Below are 13,531 nucleotides of genomic sequence, written 5' to 3'. Positions count from 1 at the left end.
TATCCCCGTGTCTCTGTATCCCCGTGTCTCTGTGTCCCTGTGTCTCTGTATCCCCGTGTCCCTGTATCCCCGTGTCTCTGTATCCCCGTGTCCCTGTATCCCCGTGTCTCTGTATCCCCGTGTCCCTGTATCCCCGTGTCTCTGTATCCCCGTATCTCCGTGTCTCTGTATCCCCGTGTCTCTGTATCCCTGTGTCTCTGTGTCCCCGTGTCCCTGTATCCCCGTGTCTCTATATCCCTGTGTCTCAGTGTCCCCATGTCTCTGTGTCCCCGTGTCTCTGTATCCCCATGTCTCTGTATCCCCGTGTAAAAGAGGGTCTAAATCCACAAGACAAGGTTGCTGTCGAAATCTCCCACATTGCTTGCACAGCCCGTCCATATCACACGTGTCAGCAGCCTGTGAAAGAATTCATTGAATAATTAGGTGTAATTATCCTGCACTCAGGCTGGTGGCAGGCTGGATCCTGGGGGCGGCTTTCTGTGAGAGAGAGAAAGAGACAGTCCTTCCAAATAACTGCCATTAAATTCATTTAAATTCCTGCTCTCAGCTGCAGCATGCTCCGCAGAGCTGGCTTGCTCACTCTTTTTCTTGGAATTTCATTCAAGCAATTTTGGAACAAAGCTCTTTGCTGCCGTGCCTCTTGTATAAATGTTCTCGTGATCTGTGTGCATTGCTCTCTGTCGGTATGTGTTACTCCGTATCCAGGGGGGTGATTTTAACCCCCAAGAACAGGTGGGTTGGGGGCGGGTGGGAGTTGAAAATAGTTGTTTTTTGGGTGGCGGCCACAACCCGGCTTTATTTCCGGGTTTAACTTGGGCGCGTAAAAGTCCAGGCTTCCCACTGGGAATGCAAAGTCCGAAAATTTTGCAGTTACGACCCAAAAAAACAACTATTTTCAACTCCCGCCCGCCCCCAACCCACCCGTTCTTGGGGGTTTAAATTACCCCCCAGGTGTCTTTCTCTCTCTGTGCGTGTGTGCTGCCTAGTTTGTGAATTTTTTATTGCGTGCATTTGTGTCTGTTATTACATTTTTGTGTGCATGCCTGTGTGCACGCACCCATGCGTGTGCGTGTGTTGTTATCCTATGTGCCAATGTGCAGTTGTCCTCGTAGCCCCTTGTGTGTGTCTCCGTGTGTCTGCATACACGTTTGCATATGTTTATCTGTGTGCTGGCATGTTTGTTTATCCGTGTGTTCACGCCTTATTGCTTTACATAATCAGTGCAGTTAGATTTTTGGGAATTTTCCAATAAATTGAATAAATTCTCTGAAGCCATCCCATTCCATCCCCTTGCATTCCATCCCATTTCATCCCATCCCATTCCATCCCCTTGCATTCCATCCCATTTCATCCCATCCCATTCCATTCCCCTTGCATTCCATCCCATTTCATCCCATCCCATTCCATCCCATTTCATCCCATCCCATCCCATCCCCTTGCATTCCATCCCATTTCATCCCATCCCATCCCATCCCCTTGCATTCTATCTCATTTCATCCCATTCCATCCCATTTCATCCCATCCCATTCCATTCCCCTTGCATTCCATCCCATTTCATCCCATCCCATCCCCTTGCATTCTATCTCATTTCATCCCATTCCATCCCATTTCATCCCATCCCATTCCATTCCCCTTGCATTCCATCCCATTTCATCCCATCCCATTCCATCCCATTTCATCCCATCCCATTCCATCCCCTTGCATTCCATCCCATTCCATCCCATTTCATCCCATCCCATCCCATCCCCTTGCATTCTATCTCATTTCATCCCATTCCATCCCATTTCATCCCATCCCATTCCATTCCCCTTGCATTCCATCCCATTTCATCCCATCCCATCCCCTTGCATTCTATCTCATTTCATCCCATTCCATCCCATTTCATCCCATCCCATTCCATTCCCCTTGCATTCCATCCCATTTCATCCCATCCCATTCCATCCCATTTCATCCCATCCCATTCCATCCCCTTGCATTCCATCCCATTTCATCCCATCCCATCCCATCCCATTTCATCCCATCCCATTCCATTCCCCTTGCATTCCATCCCATTTCATCCCATCCCATTCCATCCCATTTCATCCCATCCCATTCCATCCCCTTGCATTCCATCCCATCCCATTCCATCCCCTTGCATTCCATCCCATCCCATCCCATCCCCTTGCATTCTATCTCATTTCATCCCATTCCATCCCATTCAATCCCATCCCATTCCATCCCCTTGCATTCTATCCCATCCCATTCCATCCCCTTGCATTCTATCTCATTTCATCCCATCCCATTCCATCCCATCCCATTTCATCCCCTTGTATTCCATCCAGTTCAATTCCATTGCATCCCATTGCCTTCCATCCCATCCCATTACAACAGTGACTACACTTCAAAAGTACTTAACTGGCTGTAAAGTATTTTGGGACGTCCTGAGGTCATGAAAGGCGCTGTATAAATCCAAGTCTTTCTTTCTCTCTCATCCCATCCCATTCCCTTGCATTCTATCCTATCCTATACCATCCCATCCCATTCCTTCCCATTCCATCCAATCCCATCCCCCATTCATGATAGTTCTGGCTGGGCTTTCATTAATTCTTCGTCCATCTCCAAATGGGTTGGAGAGAATGTGGATTAGTCTTGATGATGTTTCTGGTGGGTCCCTCCCATGGGTATATGTTTGTCTATCTTTTGAAGGTGTAGACCGTGTTGATGCAAGTATTTTTGCAGCAGTAATCCCGCCTGTCCCCACGAATGAGTTTTCAAAAAAAAATCTTCCTTTCATTAAAAGCTACCCTTAAAGACACAACAAAGGGACTCGGGTAGCAGTAGGTAGCGAGTCTGCAGTAGCGGCAGTTACCCTATTACCATACCAGCTAGCAAACTGATATGGAATTATAGAATCTTGCCTGGAAGGAGGCCATTCGACCCATCGTGCCTGTGCCGGCTCGTTGAAGGAGCTTTCTAATTAGTCCCGCTCCCCCTGGTCTTTCCCCACAAATTTTTTTCCTTTTCAAGTACATGATTGACGTTTTTAGGGTTCTAAAGGGACCAGATAATGTCGGCGGTGGCAAGCTGCTTCACCTTGTCCAGAACAGTAGAACCAGAGGATATGGCCTGCACTTGAAAGCTGATCTGCAGAAACATTATTTCAGTGAGCGAGAGGTCAATCTATGGAACAGGCTCCCTGGGGAGATGGTGGAAGCAGTTAGTGTCGATTCACTCAAATGCAAAATTAGATAGATTTCTTACGGAAAATAACATTTTGGGGATCCAGTGTTTGACATGTGGTCAGTGTAGCATGTTTGGGAGGAACAGATGACTTTGGACCAATGGTTCCCAAAGTACAGGCTTCCCACTGGGAATGCAAAGTCCGAAAATGTTGCAGTAGCAAAACAATTATTTTCAACTCCCACCCGCCTCCAACCCACCCGTTCTTGGGGGTTAAAATCCACCCCCCCCACGTGTGCGTTGGTGACACCCTGCTCTCCTTCTCCACCACCTCTCTCAACTCCTCTGCTGTGCCTGTCACAATGCTTCTGCCACATTTGGTTTTCACTGAGCTGCAACCTCCTCCGGTTAAAGATGGAAGCCATCTTCTTCAGCCCTTGCCACAAAATCTGCATCCTCGCCACCGACTCCATCCCCCTCCCTGGTCTGAGGCTTAACCAGACTGTTTTGCAACCTTGGCATCTTGTTCGCTCTTGAGCTAACTTTATAACTCCTTATCCTCTCCGCCACCAAGACAGTCGACTTCCATCTCCCTAACCTCAGCCCATCTGCTGCTGAAACCCTCGTCCATGCCTCCAGACTCAATTACTCCAATGCTCTCCTGGCCGGTCTCCCGTCCTCCGTGCTGTGTGAGCTTGAGCTCATCCAAACCTCTACAGTCTGTATCCAGTCCTCTACCAAGTCCCAATTGCCCCTCACCCCTGTGCTCGCTGACCGACATTGGCTCCCGGCCATCCAAACGCCTCAAATTAGAAATTCTCATCCTTGTGTTTAAATCTCTCCATGGCCTCGACCCTCCCTGTCTCTGTAGCCTCCTCCAGCCCTATGACCCTCCCTCCCAAAACTCTCCATTTCTCTAAATCCAGCCTCTTGTGTATCCCCTCTCTCTTCATCCCTTCATTGTCAGCTGTGCCTAGGACCCACGCGCGGGAATTCTCTCCTTAAACTCACCGCATTGCACCTCAGGAAGGATATATTGGCCTTGGAGGGGGTGCAGCGCAGATTCACCAGAATGATACCTGGGTTAAAAGGGTTAAATTATGAGGGCAGGTTGCACAGACTAGGCCTGAGTATAGAAGATTAAGGGGTGATCTAATAAAGGTGTTTAAGATGATTAAAGGATTTGATGGGGTAGATAGAGAGAAACTATTTCCTCTGGTGGGGGGATTCCAGAACAAGGGGGGCATAACCTTAAAATTAGAGCTAGGCCGTTCAGGGGTGATGTCAGGAAGCATTTCTTCACACAAAGGGGAGTGGAAATCTGGAACTCTCTCCCCCAAAAAGCTGTTGAGGCTGGGGGTCAATTGAAAATTTCAGATCTGAGATTGATAGATTTTTGTTGGGTAAGGGTATTAAGGGTTACGGAACCAAGGCGGGTAGTTGGAGTTAAGATACAGATCAGCCATGATGTAATTGAATGGCGGAATGGGCTCGAGGGGCTGAATGGGCTCCTCCTGTTGCTATGTTCCTTGAGGATTGGGTCAGGGGTGGAGGGGAGGGGGCAGGTCTGGCTGGGTCTGGGGTGGAGGGAAGAGGTCAGGGATGGAGGAGAAGGGGGCAGGTCTGGCTGGGTCTGGGGTGGAGGGAAGAGATCAGGGATGGAGGAGAAGGGGGCAGGTCTGGCTGGGTCTGGGGTGGAGGGAAGAGGTCAGGGATGGAGGAGAAGGGGGCAGGTCTGGCTGGGTCTGGGGTGGAGGGAAGAGATCAGGGATGGAGGAGAAGGGGACAGGTCTGGCTGGGTCTGGGGTGGAGGGAAGAGGTCAGGGATGGAGGAGAAGGGGACAGGTCTGGCTGGGTCTGGGGTGGAGGGAAGAGGTCAGGGGTGGAGGAGAAGGGGACAGGTCTGGCTGGGTCTGGGGTGGAGGGAAGAGGTCAGGGGTGGAGGAGAAGGGGACAGGTCTGGCTGGGTCTGGGGTGGAGGGAAGAGGTCAGGGATGGAGGAGAAGGGGGCAGGTCTGGCTGGGTCTGGGGTGGAGGGAAGAGGTCAGGGATGGAGGAGAAGGGGACAGGTCTGGCTGGGTCTGGGGTGGAGGGAAGAGGTCAGGGGTGGAGGAGAAGGGGGCAGGTCTGGCTGGGTCTGGGGTGGAGGGAAGAGGTCAGGGGTGGAGGAGAAGGGGGCAGGTCTGGCTGGGTCTGGGGTGGAGGGAAGAGGTCAGGGATGGAGGAGAAGGGGGCAGGTCTGGCTGGGTCTGGGGTGGAGGGAAGAGGTCAGGGGTGGAGGAGAAGGGGGCAGGTCTGGCTGGGTCTGGGGTGGAGGGAAGAGGTCAGGGGTGGAGGAGAAGGGGACAGGTCTGGCTGGGTCTGGGGTGGAGGGAAGAGGTCAGGGATGGAGGAGAAGGGGGCAGGTCTGGCTGGGTCTGGGGTGACGGGGCAGGGTTGGCTGCGTCAGGGCTGCACTGCGGGACTCTGTGCTCCCTTTCCTTGCTTGCGTTCCCTTCATGTCCCGCCCCCCCCCCCCAACAGGCCTCCTGCTCTCTAATGGGTCTCAGGCCTTGCTTACCACTTGCTGCCTTGCCCTGTCTTGAACCAGCCAGCTCACTCCCTCACTGGGTACCTGCTCCATGGAGCACGTGCGACACCAGGGGAGAAACGGTCACGTTGAATAATTTCTCCTCGGCCGCTTCCCTTGCTGGGGTTGCCATTTGCTCAGGATCCATCACGTTTCACACAGAATTCCACCTGCGATCGTCCTCACAGCCCTAAACCCAGCTTCAAACCACACAAGTCTTTCTCAAAAAAAAAAGTTGCCTTTTATCAGCTCCATTAACTTCTGTAGCTGGTTTTTCATTTGGTCGCATGTAGTGACGCCACTATTCCCAGCCAGAGCGGAGATGATTGGGTAATTCCCCCGTCAATCACGCCTGTAAGTGACTGGGATTGATTTTACGCACATAATTTGTATGATGTAACTATCCTCCACTCACTGCACTTTGCTGGAGAAATCACCCCGCTTTTATCAGGAAACGTCGCTGTGGTTTAGGTCATGCGTTTTGTTTGCTGTCGTTCAGAGAGACTCTTTTTAAATAGACTCTGTAGACTGCTTGCTGTAGTTTATAGAGACTCTTTTTAAATGGACTCTGTAGACTGTTTGCTGCAGTCCATAGAGACTCTTTTTAAATAGACTCTGTAGACTGTTTGCTGCAGTTCATAGAGCCTCTTTTTAAATGGACTCTGTAGATTGCTGTAATTCATAGAGACTCTTTTTAAATAGACTCTGTAGACTGTTTGCTGTAGTTTATAGAGACTCTTTTTAAATAGACTCTGTAGACTGTTTGCTGTAGTTTATAGAGACTCTTTTTAAATGGACTCTGTAGACTGTTTGCTGTAGTCCATAGAGACTCTTTTTAAATGGACTCTGTAGACTGTTTGCTGTAGTCCATAGAGACTCTTTTTGAATAGACTCTGTAGACTGTTTGCTGCAGTGCGCTGGTTAAACAGACTCTGTTTGCTGACTAAATAGACTTTGCTGTTAAATAGACTGCTTGCTGTGAGTCCTGCCGTAAGTCCCACCCCACCTCCAACTCATTGGCTGACACAGTGGGTGTCAATAGTCACTCTGCTTCCTTTCCACGTCTCTGCTGCTTTGTTGGGGAGGGAGGGGGGGGTGCGGGGGGTGGGTGGAGAATAATATTCCTTTTCAATCCGAAATCTTGACCTGAGGCACAATGTTTCTTGTTCTGTACTCAGAACCTGTCTTAAATTGGAACCGCAGTAGTCTTGGACCCCAATGCTTTCCCCCCCAAAAAAATCTGTGTTTGATATCGACGGAAAATTCATCCTATTGCTGGAAAAAGGCTGCAGGGAAGAAGGCCTTTTATGTTAGGCCTCATTTAAGGCCTAGCGCACGGCTTTGGGCTACTGGCCGAAGACTGATTTTATCCCCAGCTGTTTCAGCATTCAGGCTCACACCGGGCCCTCCAAACCCGTGGTTTTCCCACTGTCAATTTTAGTTGACGACTGGGAGGCGTAAAATTTCCCAACGGGCACCCGGAGGGCCGAAGCGGGAAATCCCAACCTGGGGCTTCTGTGAGGGGAGCACGAAGGGGAGGTGGGGGAGGGGGTGTGTGCCTCGGGCCGCAAGCCTTGAACACGAGAGGCCTAGATTTTCCGATCAGCTCTATTTTCCTACAGCCGCGAGCACGTTCATTTTAAATGGTTCAGCGGGTAGAACTCCTGGCTCTGGGTCAGAAGGTCGTGGGTTCGAGTCCCACTCCAGAGACTCGAGCACATAATCTAGGCCGACACTCCCAGTGCCAGTGCTGAGGGTAGTGCTGCACTGTCGGAGGTGCCGTCTTTCGGGATGAGATGTTAAACCAAGTCTGACCTCTCAGGCGGACGTAAAAGATCCTACGGCCACTATTTTGAAGAAGAGCAGGGGAGTTCTCCCCGGCGTCCTGGCCAACGTTTATCCCTCACCCAACATCACTATAACAGATTATCTGGTCATTATCACATTGCTGTTTGTGGGAGCTTGCTGTGCGCAAATTGGCTGCCGCGTTTCCTACATTACAACAGTGTCTACACTTCAAAAAGTACTTCATTGGCTGTAAAGCGCTTTGGGACGTCCTGAGGTCATGAAAATGCCAATCCTTTTTTTGCTTTTTGCCTCGAGCATTAAAACATCATTGATTGAAAAATTCAGACCTGCGTATCAAAAATCCTGCATTTGACCTTTTATTTCTGTTATATCTGTTGCTGTAGGTAAATAATTGAAAAATAAAACATTTCCTGCATTGATAACACCATTTCCCTCCATATAGCTGAGGGAGTGCATCATTATTCGCATTCAGGTCAACCACGCGAGGTAGGCCGAAAACTTAACGTCCCCGTGACAACGCACCGGCTGAGGCCTAGAAGTTGGGCAGGCAATGGGGGGGGGATCCTGCTCCTCTACCCCCCTTTCTGACCAATGTGTGGAACGTGGCAGTTTTGTAGAAAATACCCTCGCATTACATCTTCCACAGTGCTGTCACCTTCTACCCAAAAACTGCTGCCTTCACGGCAGAATCATGAATCGCAAAGCTCCGCAGCCACCCTGTACCCGTCATTCTCCATCCCTGAACCGAGAAACAGACAGCTGATTTCAGGCCAAACGGGTGCCCGCTGTGGTGTCCACAGTTGATCAGTACCTGGACAGAAGCATTTCGTGTTCAGAACCAAAAGTTTGGAGACAACTTTCGAAACCTGATTTTTTTCTAAATATCACTCCCACACCCACCTCACCCCCCGATTAACGTCCAGGATCGCGGAAGATGGAGGTTTGACCCCTTATATTTTTGGAAGGGTCGCAGATTATCTCTCCGCTCACAACAAGAACTACGTGCCTTCATATAGCGCCTTTAACATAGTAAAAACACCCCAAGGCGCTTCACAGGAGCGATTATCAGACAATATTAGCACAGGTGACGAAAAGCTTGCTCAAAGAGGTAGGTTTTAAGGAGCATCTTAAAAGGAGGAGAGAGAGGCGGAGAGGTTTAGGGAGGGGATTCCAGAGCTTCGGGCCCAGGCAGCTGAAGGCACGCCCGCCGATGGTGGAGCGATGAAAATCGGAGGAATTTTCATCAGAATTGGAGGAGCGCAGAGACCTCGGAGGGTTGTAGGGGCTGGAGGAGGTTACAGAGATAGGGAGGGGGCGAGGCCGTGGAGGGGTTTGAACGCAAGGACGAGAATATTGGGATTACAACTTAAAAGGGTTTTGAACTGAAGCACAGGGGTTAGATTTTAAATCTTGTCGTCTGTTGGAGAATTGAAAATCGGGTGGTCGATCTGTAGGCCAGTTTCAGGCCTGGGCCTCAAGTCAAAAATTTGCCCCATCGTATAAACAAACAGGATGCTGATGAACAGAAGTTTGAGTATTTGCCCTTTATAAACACGAACTAAATATCGATCAACATTTTTGAATAAACCATGGATAAACTGTTGCATAGGTATCCTCAACACTTGTATTAACCTAAACGTTTAGGATAAATCAGCCCGCTTGATTGGCACCCCATCAACCACCCTAAACATTCACTCCCTTCACCACCGACGCACTGTGGCTGCAGTGTGTACCATCCACAGGATGCACTGCAGTAACTCGCCAAGGCTTCTTCAACAGCCCCTCCCAAACCCGCGACCTCTACCACATAGAAGGACAGCAGGTGCATGGGAACGCCACCACCTCCAAGGTCCCCTCCATCATCATCGCCACCATCCCGACCTGGACGTATATCGGCCGTTCCTTCATCGGCGATGGGTCAAAATCCTGGAACTCCCTTCCTAACAGCACTGTGGGAGAACCTTCACCGTACGGACTGCAGCGGTTCAAGAAGGCGGCTCACCACCGCCTTCTCAAGGGGCAATTAGGGATGGGCAATAAATGCCAGTCACGCCAGCGACGCCCAAATCATGAATTAAGAAAAACCGCCAGCCGACCAGTCAGCAGCTTAAACCAAACAACAGTGAGACTAGGCTCTGGCTGACCAGATCCTCAACACCCAACCCAAGCCAATCAGCCGATCTCTGTCAATAAATCACGATGTGATCAGGGTCCTGATGAACAGATTTCCTCAACAGAGAATTACAACCATAAAATCTGGATTTCATTTTATCTTCGCCTCTCCTAGTCTGCTTGTACCCGCATCATCTGGGCCTCCCAGTGATTCTTCCCCATTATCTCCGCTCCTCACCCGAGGGGACAGGCGGGTGCTTGGCCTTGGAGCCCTTCCTGTACCCCACCCTCCCGCCCACTCTTCACCTGGCGCAGTGCCAGGCATGGGTGGGGTTGGGGGGACGCAGACACGCAGAGGGCGAGGGCCAATTCGTCAGTCCCTTCGGTCAGGTGTTGACTCAACCGTTGGTTGCCCCACAACCGTCGGGGAGGGGGGGTTGCTGGGAGCTGACAGATCAGAAAGATCCCAGGGTGCTACGGAGTCAGCTGATTTCAGTCGAGGTGGAGGTCCCCACACTGCCCCCACCTCTCCGGCCCTCCCCAACCGAGCCAGGGAGAGGGTGCCAAAAAAAAATAACAATTACCCGTTTTCCCATCACTGACCAATTATGCCCGCAGATGAGGGCACTGTATGGAGGTAAGGGGGAAGATAGAACCTGCCGACACCCACTGTAGATTTTCTGATGTTTTGTCGCTGGTACTAAACCCGCCCGTTAACCCCGGTGTGAGAACGACGGCGATTGGGGCCAATCTCGGCTTTGGGGGTCCGGGTTGACACTTCAGGAATGACCACCGAGGTGGAACCCACTCCCAACGGCCCTCCCTCCGCCCACCCCCCAACAAACCCCAACCCCCCCCCACCCTCCCTCCCCACCACCAAGTGGGAGTCGGCAACGTCAGGAAGGCGGGGGGGGGGGGGGGGGCGAAGGAAAGGAGGGGAGGGCGGAACACGACGGATAGCCCGAGTGCCACGCGGCGAACTCCTTACCGTGATCGGCGTGCCTCCCTTCCACCGGGACGCTGACCGTCCGGCGAAGCAGCTTATTCCGCGAGGGGGGCTCGTGCCTTCGTTCCCGAAGCAGTAACGGGTGAACCTGGAGAACAGAAGGAGCGTCAGGGAACACACCAGGTGAATCAAACATATTCAAAGGGGTTTTTTCACCCCCCCCCCCCCCCCCCCCCTCTCGAGGGAGGGGGGAACTTGCGGCCTCTGAAGGGACGAGTTCGATGCTCCTCCTGCACTGTCCCCGTCAACCATCAAAGGTCTCAGCCGTGGCTCAGGGGGGCAGCTCTCTCGCCTCTGAGTCAGAAGGCCCTGGGTTCAAGTCCCACTGCACAGACTTGAGCCCATAATCCAGGCTGACACTCCCAGTGCAGTACTGAGAGAGTGCTGCACTGTCGGAGGTGCCGCCTTTCGGCTGAGATAGGAGCAGGAGTAGGCCATTCGGCCCTTCGAGCCTGCTCCGCCATTCAATATGATCATGGCTGATCCTCTGTCTCAATTCTCACTCTCTCCCCATACCCCTCGATGCCTTTTGTGTCTAGAAATCTATCCAGCTCCTTCTTAAATATATTCAGTGACTTGGCCTCCACAGCCTTCTGTGGTAGAGAATTCCACAGGTTCACCACCCTCTGAGGGAAGAAATTTCTCCTCATCTCAGTCCTAAATATCCTGAGACTGTGACCCCTCGTTCTGGACCCCCCAGCCAGGGGAAACATCCTCCCCGCATCCAATCTGTCTAGCCCTGTCAGAATTTTATACGTTTCAATGAGATCCCCTCTCACTCTTTTAAACTCGAGTGAATACGGCCTAGTCGACCCAATCTCTCCTCATACGACAGTCCTGCCATCCCAGGGATCAGTCTGGTGAACCTTCGCTGCACTCCCTCTATGGCAAGTATATCCTTTCTTAGGTAAGGTGACCAAAACTGCATACAATACTCCAGTGTGGTCTCACCAAGGCCCTGTATAACAGCAGTAAGACATCCTTGCTCCTATACTCAAATCCTCTTGCAATGCAGGCCAACATACCATTTACCTTCCTAACTGCTTGCTGCACCTGCATGTTTGCTTCCAGTGACTGGTGTACAAGGACACCCAGGTCCCTTGTTAAACCGAGGCCCCGTCTGATCCTCTCGGGAGGATGTAAAAAATCCCATGGCACTATTTCGAAGAAGAGCAGGGGAGTTCTCCTCGGTATCCCGACCGATATTTATCTCTCAACCAACATCACTAAAACAGGTTATCGAGCCTTTATTCCCCTTTCTTTTTCTTTTCTCTTCACCCCTCCGAGGCCCCTCGTTCCTGTCGCCCTGCCTCCTTTCATTTCTCCCTCCTCGAGTACTCTATCACCCCAAATCCCTACCCCAACCCTTCAGCACTCCTCGACCTTGCTACTCTCCTGCTGCCGTCCCAGGCTTGATTCCCCCTTAGATAAGCCTACAGCTTCCCTTGGCATCCTCCGAAGGGCCCTTCGAGGCACTCGTCGCTGCCTCCTTACGAGCAGCAACCGCAGCCGCTCCATCCGACTCTTTCACCGACCTTCCCGCCCAGCGCGCCCACTGGGGTCTAATCTTGCCGATCTCCTTCCCGTCCCACTCACCCCTCCCAGCGCTGGCCCTGTGGACTCTGCCAGCGGATCAGCAATCACCGCCCCTCTCTGCATCTCCCTCCAGAATGTCCGTTCACTTGTGAACAAGGCCCTTGCCGTCGATGAGCTTATTGTGGATGATTGCATCGACACCATGGCCTTGATGGAAACCTGGCTGATGGGTGATGATACCTTCCCCCTTAATGAAGCCTCCCCGTCTGGCTACACCTTCCACCACTTGCCCCGCCCAGACCGCCGTGGTGGGGGTGTGGTCCTTATCACCAAATCACACCTTGGTCTGTCCCCCTACTCCTCTGGCACCTTCTCCTCCTTTGAATATCTCACCTTGTTCCACCTCCCTCACCTCCTTTAAAATCCTCGTTCTCTACCGTCCACCCAAATACCACGCCAAGTTTCTCACCGAGATATCTTCACTGCTTTCCTCCCTCAGCCTCTGCACCGAGCGACTTCTCATCCTCGGTGATTTCAATCTCCATCTCAACTCATCGTGCTCTCTCTCCTCTGAGTTCACTGCCCTCCTATCCTCCCTTAATCTCTCCCTCCGTATAAACCCCGCTACCCATATTCACGGCCACCCCCTCGACCTTGACATCTTACGTGGCCTCTCTACTCCCATTCTGTCAATCATGGATAAGGCCATCTCTGATCCCTCCCTCTCCAACCACATCCCCCTTCCCCCTCCCAACCCACTTCTTTCTGTGTCTGCCTCTGGATAAAACTCTCCCCCAAGTCACTTACAATGGCACTTTCAAATTCCCAACTGTCTAGCCTTTGGCCCTCCATTCACCACAACATTTCTGCAGCTACCGATCTAACCCGAACCCTAACCCTCACCTCCACCTTTAATGCCCTTGTCCCCATTAAAACCATTACTCTCTCTCACCCTGGTCGTTCCCCCGGTACAGCCCCCATCTCCACTCCCTTAAATCCAAGGGACGCAGACTTGAACGTTTATGGCGGACAACTGGTTTAGCCATTCATCGCCAGATCTGGCTGGACCACATAAAGCACTATCGGGTCCTGCTCTCCTCTGCCCAAACTGCTCACTATTCCAGGATCATCCTGGAATGCAATGATAACCGCCGGCTTCTCTTCTCCACTACCAACCGTCTTCTTAAACCCCTCTCCCCTGCACCCTCCCACCCTCACCTCCAACAAAATGTGTGAAGAGATCATGGACTCCTTTGTCACTAAGATTGAGACCATCTGTTCAGCTGCCTTGGCCGCTTCCCTCCCTTCCCCTCGCCCACCGAGGCAAAATTCCCCTGCGG

The 13,531-nt window shown here is 51.7% G+C and overlaps 1 protein-coding gene across 1 annotated transcript in view; it reads right to left on the bottom strand.

Annotated features, from left to right (window-relative positions):
* Positions 1-13,531, bottom strand: part of LOC137304997 (ras/Rap GTPase-activating protein SynGAP-like) — a 485,592-nt gene that overhangs the window by 178,151 nt on the left and 293,910 nt on the right. The window contains 1 exon segment of the mRNA XM_067973769.1: positions 10,638-10,743. Coding sequence (XP_067829870.1) covers positions 10,638-10,743 — 106 coding nt within the window.

Source organism: Heptranchias perlo, chromosome 39 (genome assembly GCF_035084215.1).
Source record: "Heptranchias perlo isolate sHepPer1 chromosome 39, sHepPer1.hap1, whole genome shotgun sequence".
Classification (NCBI taxonomy): Eukaryota; Metazoa; Chordata; class Chondrichthyes; order Hexanchiformes; family Hexanchidae; genus Heptranchias; species Heptranchias perlo.
This window is presented reverse-complemented; position numbering and strand designations above follow the sequence as displayed.